The sequence below is a fragment of the Numida meleagris genome, chromosome 4, assembly GCF_002078875.1.
Source record: "Numida meleagris isolate 19003 breed g44 Domestic line chromosome 4, NumMel1.0, whole genome shotgun sequence".
NCBI lineage: Eukaryota > Metazoa > Chordata > Aves > Galliformes > Numididae > Numida > Numida meleagris.
Genome location: NC_034412.1, coordinates 95,568,294 through 95,581,379, shown reverse-complemented (window position 1 = coordinate 95,581,379; position 13,086 = coordinate 95,568,294). Strand labels below are relative to the sequence as shown.

At 44.8% G+C, this 13,086-nt stretch overlaps 1 protein-coding gene across 11 annotated transcripts in view; it reads left to right on the top strand.

Moving 5' to 3' along the window:
* The window catches only part of SLC4A11 (solute carrier family 4 member 11), a 134,293-nt gene that overhangs the window by 71,579 nt on the left and 49,628 nt on the right, over nucleotides 1–13,086 (top strand). For 10 of the 11 annotated variants that reach the window (XM_021394893.1, XM_021394894.1, XM_021394890.1 and 7 more), the window contains 4 exons: nucleotides 7,236–7,282; nucleotides 11,490–11,721; nucleotides 12,345–12,407; nucleotides 12,937–13,018. In XM_021394893.1, the coding sequence (XP_021250568.1) occupies nucleotides 7,236–7,282; nucleotides 11,490–11,721; nucleotides 12,345–12,407; nucleotides 12,937–13,018 (424 nt within the window). The remainder of the gene's footprint in view (nucleotides 1–7,235; nucleotides 7,283–11,489; nucleotides 11,722–12,344; nucleotides 12,408–12,936; nucleotides 13,019–13,086) is intronic. The other variant, XM_021394891.1, reaches the window with a different exon arrangement.

The window sequence follows — 13,086 nt, the reverse complement described above, 5'->3', positions numbered from 1 at the left end:
AACCAGTGCAGATGCACAGGCACTAGAACGCTTCTCAGTCTTGACACTTGGGTCCTTTATCCCGGGTGTTTTATTGCTTCCTTGTGGAAGCCAGTAAAAACTTATTTTATTCCCTTCTCCCTGAGTCTTCCAGCTTGCATTTTGGTGATAAGACATCTGTTTTCAGCAAATGTAGAATCATGCAGTATCCAGAGTTGGAAGGGATTCATAAGGATGGAGTCCCACTCCAATATTGGTGGCTCCACCATGAAGGTGTGTCATTCTCTGAAGCTGGATGCTTTAGTGTCTCAAATCTGCATTTTTGAGCAAAGATCAGGATGGTTTGCAAAGGGACTGAGACGTGTCCTGAGATAGCAGTGAAGGTGGACAAATAAAGTCATAGAATCATTAAAGTTGGAAAAAAAAACATCCAAGATCATCAAGTTGAGTTGGAAAGGACCTGTAAGGATCATCAAGTCTAACTCCTGAAGTACCTGCTAGGCTAGCTGTGTATTGTCTTGCAGGCACCCTTGCATGGTTTTGTGGTTTCTTCCCTTTTCTCTCACCTAAAAGTGTGCTTAGCCTTCTGTCTTAGTGCTCTCTAGAATATTATTGAAGTCTTTGTGTATTTTACATGTAAACTTGTGCCTAAATCTCCGTGGATCTGGGTCCGCAGGTGTTGTTTCAACCTGCTGCCAAAACATCAAACTCAGTGGCTCAACTGCTTTCTTCCAGCTTCATCTGTAGCACCCTGGGAAATAAATCCCCCACAAATTAGTACAGCAGTTGGGTTTAGATGGACTCTGAAGGTTGGCATATATGGGTGGCTCAAGCCTGACATTGCAGTGGGTCTGCAGATTGTGTGGGGAGATTGTGGAAGGCAGTTGTGACAACTTCATCGGCTTGGCAGGTCCCTTTAAATCATCTAGGCAAATAGCTTTGTGCTTGAGACCTCGTTTTCACATCTTGGGGGTTTTAAAACAGCTTTGTTTTCCTGCTGCTTTCCCTTTGCTGGACTGCTCTAGAGGGGTTTGTAGTGTTTCCCTGAACCTGAGCATGGTTTTGTCAGGGATTGGTGGAGCTGCAGGTGCTCAGCTTTTTGCACCCCGCGTTTCTGCTTGCAGCTGGTGGTTGTATCAGTGGCTTTGGCTGCGGAGGAGTCAAGAGGGGTGGGTATAGAAGGCAAAATCCTGCTGGCAGCCCCAAGCCCATCGGGAGGCAGGATGTGGCTTTGTTAGAGCAGGAATGGGGGGCAAATAGCGGAACATGCTTTACGCTTCACGAGAAATGAAAGGCTGTTCCACCCTCTGGACAATTGATCATTCCTAGATACGGGGAATGAACGGTTTCCTGTAACGCGCTCCGGAGGCACGCACGTGCACGCCTGCTCCCAGCAAAACACGGGGCTCCGGCTTGCGGCCGGCCCCTGCCGAGATGGCTTTTTTTTTTTCCTAAAAGGGCCGAGGTGAAACGCTGGATGCTGGCGCCAAGGATATTCCAGAGAGAGTAGCGTCCAGAGACAAGTGGTCTGGGCCTGAATGGGTATCATTCTGCACACAATAGTCACATTTCCTCACATTAATACCAAGGTCCTTTTTATGTCTCGAGGCACAATGCTGACCCACGCGTTCCATCTGATAACTCCTGTTTTAGCAGTTTGATGTCAGGGTGGGATGTTGGACTCCTGAAGCTTCCTATACTCTAATGGAAAGTGGATGCACCGATTGTGTTGGGGGGGGATGGACGGCCTCCTTCCCAATTTCCTGGCTGGGGTGTTTTCAAAGCAGCCCTCACAAAGCTGAGGGAGGTGGGGGTGTGGGAGTGCGGGTGGCTCTGCACAAAGGCAGTGATAGCCTTTTTGGGTCGGCTTCCCCAAAATCTAGAGTGCTTTATTCTTCCAGCTGGCATAGGAATGAGCTTTTATTCCCCCCCCCTTGCCTCTAATTTAATCACAAAGCCTCTTGAAGCTTTTTCTTTTTTGTTGTTGAAAATCACTTTTGTGGTATGTGCCTGTCTGAGTTAAGAGGTGTGATGAGTGGCACAGTGCTCTGTCCTGTCTGTGCAAGATGCCTTTGTGCTGCCTTTTTCCAGCTCTTCTGCAATGACCAGAGAGGAGTTCAAGGCAGTAGTCAGCTGTTTCAATGCCTGTGCTGAGCATGATTTGGATGAGAATTTCCTCCCCACCTTCCCTGATCCAGAGACTGGCAGCCAGTTTCTTATTCCTACCTGCCTTTAACCTGGGTGTCAGCTGGAGGGATAAACTCAGCTGATATTTGGCTTTCTTTTGCACCTTAACCCACCACCCTGTCCTGGGAATGTGGGATAGTTGAGACACAATTATCTAACATTTGTATCCAACCTAAATCATTCAACGATGAGAATTAGGCCAAACTCAGCACAGTTATTGTAGAGCAGCAAAGGATCCTCTTGAGATCCTGCTTGTGCAATACCTTGCTGCCAGCAAGGAGCAAGTGGTACCTCTCCAACTGCTAATGAACTCTTCTTGTGACACGTGTTGATGGGATTTAATTTTGTTCTAAAGGCTCAAGAAATTGCAAAAGCGGGAGTTTTTACTGCTTGCAATGTTGTTCAACACAAGTAGTTGAAGCTTAGATTTGCTTAGGGCCATGGAGAAATCACCAATACCTAGACAAAATTTTTCATTTATAAAACAAAACAATGCTCAAGTACTTTCACTTACATCAGATCCTTGTGTTATTTTTTTTGAGAAGACTATGAAAATGCTAATATAGTGTTCTGCTGTCATTTATTATCTGGGTAAGCAGGCTATGCTTGGGAGTGCATGTAGAGCCAGAATAGCGTGCACTGACACCTCTACAGCCAAAACATTCCTGCTCTTGGATTTGCTTTCCTACATTGCAAAGAAAAGATGCTGCAAATATCTCCTGCAGAGCTACTTTGATCCAATGGCTTTAGGTCTCCTCAAGTGTGAAGGGCAGCTCTTGGGGACCTGTGCAAGAAAGGAGATCATAGAATCACAGAATCATTTGGGTTGGAAGGGACCCTTAAAGGCCATCTAGTCCAACTTCTCTGCAATGAACAGGGACACCTACAGTTCCATCAGGTGCTCAGAGCCCTGTCCACCCTGACCTTGGGTTTCTTCAAGGAGGGGCATCTACCACATCAAAGACAGAAGTTGAAAAGCCTTAAACTTTGGCATAAGGCTTCCATGGGTTTGTATTCAGGGCTGCCTTTGCCATAGATCTTATTATGTAAGAGGCTAAAAAAGGCAATTAGACTTCGTTTGTCTGTGTCACTATCATTAATATTATATAAAGGCAGCTGGGGTGGAATTGCTGCAAGGTACAGGGAATAAATTTCCTGCTGCGTTTCTTGCTTCCAATGTACGAAGTTGCCTTGTTCACCTCCAGGACCCATCCAGATTCTGCAAGTGGAGGGAAAGGGAGAAAATGGAGGCATGCCATGATGTCCCTCCAGGGCTCTGAGTGTGCTCACACAAGGCCACGAGAGCAAGTCTAATGTTGGCAATTCATCACTGTTGCTAACACTGATGTTAACTCCCAGCGAGCTGCTTGCAGCGCATTTGGTAATGCTGTGTGCATGGATGCATGCTTCCTAGAAATCTGGGCTGTGTGTGTTGCCCTGATGTGATCCCAGGGGATGCCAGAGATGTGTTGCTGACTTTTTGGTTATCCTCTGGGCGGAACCTGGAGCACAGCCTATCAGATAAGGTCAGCAGCCCTGGCAGCTCTGCTTTAACTAAATGAGAGGACAAAGACAATAAAATGCCCATAACTAGCTTGCTTGCCTAAAATAAACTTGTGCAGCCTGCTTTGTCCAGCATGCAGAACCATGAAAGTAGAAATGGGAATACTATGTGACCCTGACCTCTGTAAGTATCCTTCATCCTGCTGCTCAGGTGTGAAATTATTCCTGGTAGCAAGCTGTAGCTGATGGTTGATATATAGGTAGACTCTGCCTTGCTCTAGATAAAGGGTGAATCCATGGTTCTCTATGCTCTTTTTGCCCCCTAGTGAAGTGTGTTGAGTGCGAAGGTTGAGGATGTTGCATCTTCATGGCTCCTCCAAAACTGGAGGGGAAGCAGTAATATAGTGTCAGGAGGGAGAGGAAAATAAATGTCAGGCAGATGGTGTGTTGGTCTTAGGCTTGAGTGCAGCCATCCCTTAATAGAGACATCACGGGCAACATCCTGCATGGTTTTATCCTGGTTTGCCTATCCGGTTCTTCTGTCTGCAGTAGGTAAGTGGGTATTCTTTAAGCCAGGCACAAACACACTTGGGAAATGTGTGTATTTTTCCCTGTTCTTAACAGAATCGTTAAGGTTCAAAAAGATCCCAAGGATCACCAAGCCCAACCCATCCCTGCCATGCCCACTAAACCATATTCCCAAGTGCCCCACCTCCACGGTTCTGGAACGCCTCCAGGGACCCCATCACCTCCCTGGGCAGCCTGTGCCAGTATCTGACCACTATTTCAGAGAAGGGATCTTTCCCAATACCCAACCTGAACCTCCCTCAGCACAACTTAGGGCCATTACCTCTTGTCCTATCATGATTCTGTATTGCTGTTAGTTTGCAACCGTCATTCAGTAAGGCTAGAGCACTCCAGTGGATCTTTGAGATGATAGCCCAGAACTGGGATGGTGATATCCATCAGTCTCCTCTCCCTGGATTGAGTCTGAGCAACATGTTGCTTTGGTGAAATGATGAATGAGGCTCCCAAAACATCACCACTGTGCTCAGAACAGCATTTCTTGAGAAGTTTGATAGATTCTCATCCAACAGGCATAATTAGATGTTTTTGCTTGTGTTGATAAAGCAGCACACGGAGCTCATTTGTGATGAGTACTTGAGAGGGCTGTCAGCAGAAAGGGTTGATATGCACTTGAAGCTGATAAGAGGAGCCAAGAGATGCTGGATGATAAAAGGACAAGGTGAATTTCTGTTGCATTTGCATGCACCCGAAGGGGTGGTGTGAAGGACAGACCACAGATATCAGCTTTTAACACGTGCTTGCTATTGTTTTGGATTTGGGTGTTTTTTTGTCTCTGGAACTATTTCATGCAAAAGCTGAAAAACCAAAACATGTTTTCTCTTCAATGAATATTTATGGCTTCCAAATCTTCCAGCATACTTCTGCATGTGTAATTAGGCTGTAAATTGAGTAAGTGAGCGTTGGAGAACTACAAATGTAAAAGCCAGGGGAAAATGCTTGATGTTTCTGATTTAGTTGCGTGCTTACTTCTTAATAATAAATAGCATTTTCAAGATAAAACAGCTTGTGCTTTCCAAAGAATGTGTCAAAAGCAGTAATAATTGGAACTGTTGTGCCAGCAGACTTAAGTGATGCTCTTAATCACATATAGAGTATCCAAGTGAACTTGAGAAGAAGTTGAGTGATGTAACTAAAGCCCCTGAACCATTTTATTTAAAGATGAATGCAATTTTCTCCCTCTTCCTCTACTGTGGAGTCAACTCTGTTCCCAATTTGATTCCTAGTGTTTTAACCTTTTAAGTTTGAATGTGACTTGATTTCTTGTTTGATCAAGGATGATTTGTTTTAAAGCAATGTTGTGTGCAATGAACTGGTCACTTTTTAGAGCTCTAGCATTTTCACAGCATGTGAACAGAATTGCATCCTCATAGAATCAGAAAGGTTGGAAAAGACCTCTAAGACCATCAAACCCAACCCACCCCCACCATGCCCACTGACCACGTCCATCAGTGCCACATCTCCACGGTTCTGGAGCACCTCCATGGATGGTGACTCCATCTCCCTGGGCAGCCTGTGCTAGTGCCTGGCCGCTCTTTCTGAGGAGAAAATTTTTCTTTATGCCCAACCTGAACCTGCCCTGGTGCGAGATAAGACCATCACCTCTCTCCCTATAACTGTTACCTGGGAGCAGAGGCCAATCCCACCTCACTACGGTCTCTTTTCGGGCATTTATAGGGCATCATAAGGTCTCCCCTGAGCCTCCTCTTCTCCAGACTGAGCCAGCCCAGTTCCCTCAACAGCTCCCAATAAGACTTGAGCTCTAGGCCCCTCACAGCCCTGCTGCCCTTCTCCGGACGTGCTCCGAGGCCTCAGTGTCTGTATTGCAGTGAAGGGCCCAAAACTGGATACAGCACTCAACGTGCTGAATTCAGAGGGCAGCAGGGCTGAGCTTGTAGTGGGGTCAGCCTGTGGGATGGGTTTGAAGCAGTTCTGAGAGGCTGGGACTTGGACAACCAGGTATGTAGAAGAAACAAATCTCATGTGAACATCTGCAACTCTGTACTACATCCCTGTACTTTTCCACAGCTTGGCACTGGAAAGGTTTTTTGGTCTTCAGTGGTTTTTTCCATGTTTTCTCTATGCTTATCTGAACAAGAACTGTTCATAATTTCAGTAGCTGCACAATCCCATGGTTTGTTTCGAAGACTTGAGAGATGAAGATTTTGAGGGAGAAGGGTGAAAAATGCCTGCAGTGTTAGTAATGCTGCAGAGAAGCCACTGTGGCTGTGGGCAGTAGAGAAGGGGCCATGGCAAGAACAAGGGGATTTTATTTTTTAGCTTGCATCACAAAACCTGCTTTGTAGTCACCCTAAGACAATGTTAACACCATTCTTTGAACCAGGAGCTCTTGTACACCACTGTCTCCGTAACTCAACTTCATAGTGAGTGACACTTACAGTCTCTGAACAGCAGTTTTCTTTCTCAAGAGCTCTGTTGCTTTACGCTGAGATTTATGGAGGCAGAGTGGTGAGTTGACGGGACACTAATGTGCTCATCCTGGAGTCTCTGTGTGTGATCTCTCACAGCCTGCTCCCTTGGAAGTGCCTGGGTGTTATTGTTGACTTTTTAACGAGGACGAGAGTGGTTTCCAAACGAGTGTGACTCATGCAATCTTAGCCTCAATCTATCAAGCAGCGATGCATGGGATTAAATGATTACCTAAAGTATTAAGAATTAGATTTGGGGGGGGGAAGGAAGTGGGGGGGGGCAGTAAAGGGTAAAAATACATAGGGAATTTGAAAAACAAAACAAAAAGCTGCAAGTCTCAAATTGTGGCTGATCGGATAATGGTAAAAGGCTGCTTCTGCACTTGGTTTATATTTCCTAAATGGGAAATGTTGTGAAAATTGAATCTCTGCTCGTCTCTAGATATAGTCGTCTGTCTGCTAAGAGTGATGCTTCACCTTGTTCTGAGCCTTGTGCTGCCTGTCAGATGCCTGTGATAGTAACACTGTTTAACTTTAACTTTTCTTTTCCAGCTGAAAATGAAAGTGCTGGCTGCGTGTTACTACACACATCGAGGAAGGTAAGTAGGGATTCCGGGTGATAAACTTCATCTAGAAGCAGAGAAAATGATTTTGAAGCACACTGTGGGAGCAGGGAGATGGTTTTTATTAGCCAGAGCAGGATATATTAGTACCTTCTTCCCTGAATTCCTCTGTCTTCATTTAAGAATCCAAAACCAATGTGCTGCTTGTTCTCCAAACAATTTCTCTGTAATTCTTATTGTTTCACTGTGTCTTGTCCCAGACAATTCCTTGACATGTTAATTCATCACTTTCTCTTCTGCAGCTGCCTGCAAAGGGATCCAAGCACACACCACAGAGACTCAGGCTGCTTAGTTCCTCTCCAGCTGAAAGCACAAACACCCCATAGACACTGCTGTGACTTGATTTCCTGTTTATTCCCACTAATCAGATCTGCCTCCATGAGGTTCAGCAGGAGTGAATTCCCTGGAAACACTCAGTCTAGGAGGACAATTGGGAAACATTGTTTAGTTTACTCTTGAGACATTAGCTTGATAATGATAAGGCAGAAACATGAGAAACCTCCTATAGGCTGTGTTGCTGCGGACCTCCAACTATGAAAGTACGAAGAAAGTATGCAGAGAGGAAATGAACTGATATTTAATATCACTTACAGTCTTGATCTTTGGGGCTGAAGCATGACCTGTGGTGCTTTAAGCTGTCATCTCTTGTCCCACCTGCAGGCTGGAGGGACTGGCTGTGTAAACTTGTGACATTGCTGATGTTGGCCAATTTAATATTGCAGGCTTGTTTAATTTGCCTTATCTAATACAACTGCCTAAGCTGCTTTGAGCTGGTTACACTTGACTGAAAGTAACCTAAGAACTTGATCACTTAAGGTGAAAATTCTAAGTCCAAATGCAGGATCTACTCCTGATAAGAAATAGTTGGAAGCTTGAAGTGTCTCGTCTTCCAATTTTTTTTTTCTTTAGAGCTGTAGGATTCCTGCTTTTCTGGCCTGTAGTTCATGCATGAGCATTTCAGAGTGCTGTAGAGCAACGAATTCTGGAGGGACAGAGTGCTTTAGCAAGGCTAAAGGGAAAAAATACCATTACCATGTTTTGCTTCCATGGTGGATGGGTAAAACTGTTGTGCTTCAAATGTAAAGGAAGTTGGGTCCTGGGTCACAGGAGAAGGAATCACTAGAAGAAAAAGAGTTGGGTCAGCAGCTTTATCTGTAGATGTTTCTCTTCAAGACTGTCCCTGTCCTCTGATATTCCATGGCTCTTGCCTCCCTTGAGGAGTGCTGGGAAGGCAGTCCATGTCTTGGATAAGTTTGGTATGTCCCTTGATAGGCACGTGGGGAAGCTGCTCGCAGTCTGTACTACTTAATCACCATCTCGGTATGCTTCTGAGGAAACAGCTGTGAGTGTCTGGCAGCAGCAGAGATGGAACTGTGCTCAGGACAGCATGGTTTTTGGGAACACCTTCTCCTGAGTTTCTTGCTAGGCAGTTTCCAGCATGTGGTATCCTGGTGTGTCTTGACTATCTAGCTAAAAATATTTGTGAAGGAGTAGTCATTAATTTCTCTTCAAAGCAGTGGGTGTCCTGACTGGAACAGGTTCTGTGTGAGCTATCTCTGAGGTGCTGCCGTACCAGCAATTCAACTAATTTGCTCTTGGTTTGTCTTAGCTGGTAAGCAATGTATTTATATCCTCTCACGATGGCATGTTACCTTACGGTGTTTCATGTGTATATCTTACTCAATGTTATAGGAGTGAAAATAAAGGTAGTTATTGCACTTATTATTTCATATAATAGAACAGGAACAGGGGAACAAAGCAGTGGATGCAGCTCAGGATACAGTTGGCTTTCTGGGTTGTGAGAGCACACTGCTGGCTCATGTCCAGCTTCCCACCCCCAGGTCTCTTTCAGCAGGGCTGTGCTCAATCCTTTAATCCCCCCAGCTTGTATTGGTAGTGAGGGTTGCCTTGACCCAGGTGCAAGATCTTGCATTTGAATTGACTCCTTGTGACTTGCATCAAAGCTGCTGACAGTGCTGTCCTGAGACAGGAAGCAAATAGTGTTGTCCTGTGCAGATCAGTGGAGTATCAGCATGGATTGAGATGATGTGGGCAGATAATAGCCATCTGCTGAATGCCTCTGATTCATTTCTGCTATCCATCCACCAACTTCTTGCTTCCATGGTTCTGCTGCTGCTGACTTCTCTCAAGCATGTGAGAAATAGAGAACATGAGACTGCTTTTGCTTTCTTGAGATCTTGATGCTGTGGCATTCCAGTTGTTCTTAACCCTCTTGATTCTTCCTTTGCTCCCTCCTCTGCCATTCTTGTGAAATCGTAAAATCATTAAGGATGGAAGAGACCTCTGAGACCACCAAGTCCAACTCCAACCCATCTGCACCATGCCCACTGACTGCAGCCCCAAGTACCCCATCCCCATGGCTCTTGGACATCTCCAGGGACTGTGACTCCACCTCCCTGTGCAGCCTGTGCCAGTGCCTGTCCACTCTTTAGGGAAAAAAAATTGCTTCATAAAATTCAGCTTGAACTTCCTCTAAATTCTCTGTAGATCGTTGAATCTCTCCACTGTTTGAACATCCATCCTAGGTTGGACTCTGCATGCCAAACAAGCAGGAATGTGTCACCTTTGAGAGACAAGTTCTGGTCACCTGGTGACCTCATGAACACAAATACTACAGATGGTGATAGGTGTTTAACCTGCTCTCGTGTGGTGATGGTCTAAGATGGATTGGCCACTTGCAGTTCTACCACCTCTCACCTTAGGTGGGATGGTGACATAGCTGTGTTGCTATCTCCTCTCCTAAGAGCAGATGGCAATAAAGCCTTGGGGGGGGTGGCAATGAAATCCTTCAGAGAATCCTCAGTCTCAGTCCTCCAAGGCTGTGTAAGAAGTGATTGATGCAAAGTAAAACAGTGTTAATTGCAATGGATGTGTACTGACAACTTGATAGTTGCTGCGATAATTACAGTAATTAGTGAGATGTTAGCATTTTTCTTAGTGTCTAGGCTATAAATGGAAAAGGTGGAGTGGGTACGTGTGAGAGGAAGGGATTTATGACTCAGGCTGTGTGGTGGTCCCTATAACGTGGGGGCAATGTGCCAAGGTCTTTGTTGTGGAGGCAGCTTTGTTTCAGTTTTAATAAAACAATTTGGAGCTTACATCTTACTGAGTTTAAGGGGAGCTGTAGGCTTGAATGGATCTTTAAAATCCGCTCCTCAGGCTCATAAAGTCTTGTCTAGCTTCCTGTGTGATGGAAGATCCATATAATGAAGTGCAAGTCCCATTTCCTTGTTTTATCTCAAGCTGTTGAAGGAGAGGACAGGACTGTCAGTCCTTGACTTACTACTGCGAGTGTTAACTGCGTGCGTGGATTTCTAAGAACTGTGAAATGGGAACAACAAATCTGCAGTATGATAATTCAATTAACAAATGTCATACCTGACAAATGAAGAAAGGAATTGAGCTTCTGTAATACAGCGTGGTTGTTTCTTCCATCTCAAGGTTTACAAGTCTGACTGGGACAGCAGACAGAACCAGCAGCGCTGAGACAGTACTGGCCTTTGCTTGCCATCTGGTTTTCCTCCTCTCACATGCTGATTCAAAGCTAAATGTTATGCGGAGGTAGAAAACTTCCTTGTGAGTAGGAACAATAAGAACTTAGGAAGCGCCAAAAGACACTGGGCTGCATGGGATTCCCCCATCTCCCTCTTCAGGCTCCTGAGCTAGGAGGACAGGGAGAGATGGCTCTCTGGGAAGAGCTGATGTAGGATGCCCAGAGATGCACACTAGCAGTTCTTCACTCTACTGAGCTGGGAGTTCATTTCTTCCTGACAGCTTTGCCCATGTCATTGCAAACATGTTGAATTGTTTAGACCAAAAGAAGGCTTATGATGCTAGCGTAAGCATGCTGTCTTTTATCTTAGGGAATGAAATTGGTTTGTTTATTTCTTCCACTACTGTGTTCAACATCAGGGTGTAAACTGTGACCAGGCAATCACCCATGGCGACTCAAGTAGCATAAGCCTCAAAGTTGCCTTTCAGTGCACTAATAATATAAAAAACTGCTTCTCTTCTACAATGTGATCTGATAGGAGCGATTCCAAAATCATTGGTTTGGTGACAGGAACATCAGAAAAACCTGTTGTCTTGTAAACTACGAAACCTTAGTCCTTTGAATGGTATTGGTACAGCTGTCTAATGCTCTGACCTCTTTTTAATACAGTACCTGAAATTAAAGAATTTTGAGGAAGAAGTCAGAGCCCACAGAGACCTGGATGGGTTCTTGGCCAGAGCCAGCATCATCCTTGATGAAACGGCCACCTCTTTGGATGATGTTCTTCGAGAGATGCTGAAACACTTTGCTGAAGACCCCGAGAACACGGAGCCAAGCTGTAACTTTGAAAAAATCATGAGCACTTTATTCACGGATTCAGGGACCCCGCGAGAAGGGAATGGTAATCAATACTTGATTTGTTTCCAAATAACTGTTATCAGTCATCCTTCTCATTGGTGGTGTGTTGACCACTCACTAATGCATGCTCCCCAGATTTGCATGTTGCATGCGGTGTTGGGGTTATTTTGGTCACCTAGGCTGAAGGGCCTCATCTCCAAAGTTTTGTTTAAGTGGAGTTTTGTCACTGTTTCATTTAGATGAGATGTACTAATGTTCTCCTGGGGGAGAGGTTTCCAGCACTGGAATTTCCTGTCAGTTGGACAATTGTTAGGGGTGACTGTCCTTAGAAAAGTGTCAGATGTTCTTCTACAGTGAGATGCTTTCCGTTGTCCTTTCAGAGGAGACTCCTTTGCCTTGTGATTCTCTGTCTGAATTCACACAGGCTGAGGAACTCTGCGTTGAATGAGCAGTTTTCTGGGGAAGGCTGAGCTTTCATGTTGACCCTAGCTCACTAGAAGGGGCAAGAGGCTCATTGGTTTACTCTAGAAACTCAAAAGTGGGGTAGCCTTAAAAACAGTGGCTTAAATGTCACCTTATCTATTGGTGAATGTCATAGTACAGCCTAAAACGCTGCCTTTTAGCCCAAGATGTAAAGAAGCTTAACTAAGCGTTGTTTCTCTGTAGGCATCCATGACGTTTCAGAGCCAACAGGAATGAATATACAAACATGTACATCGCACCTCAAATGTAACTGTCACAGCCTGAGTGAATTTGTTTAACAGATATGTCAAGTCCTGAGCATGTAGTAAGCATGTTCATGCTTTGGTTACTTCTTGCTGCCTGTCTTAGAGCTTTGCATTTATATCTTGAATTTAGGCTTTCTGCCAATAAAGAACAACTAAGCAGTGCCATCAAATTATCTGAGAGAACAATAATTACAAAGAGGGGAGAGAGGGCATGGGAGTTGGAAGATGAAGTCTCTTCTAGTCCTGTGTGTGTTGAATAATGCTGCTCTAATAACTTAATATTGTGGTAGAGTGATGTTAGAGGGAGAAAACAGCTGCCTCTTCAAGCTGCAAATAGTTTAGGCCGAATTCAAAGGCATCAATTCAAACGTTTCCACTTCTTCCTATTGTCATCCCCAATCCTTGCATCCATCCAGTATGCAGCTCAATACGCTTGGTATTAGCATTTAGCTTCACTTTGGAAGGAAATGTAATTTGTAGTTGCATACTAATGTGAACAAGCTTGTAATGTTTCTTTTCTTCTCCTCTAGTTCACCTCTTATCGGATACAATTCAAGGGGTCACAGCGACAGTCACAGGGGTGCAGTATCAGCAGTCCTGGCTCTGCATCATGTGAGTACCTGAGTTGTTGATTATCAGAATACACAGGTTGCTCAAAACTTGCAAGTCTTCCTTTGCTG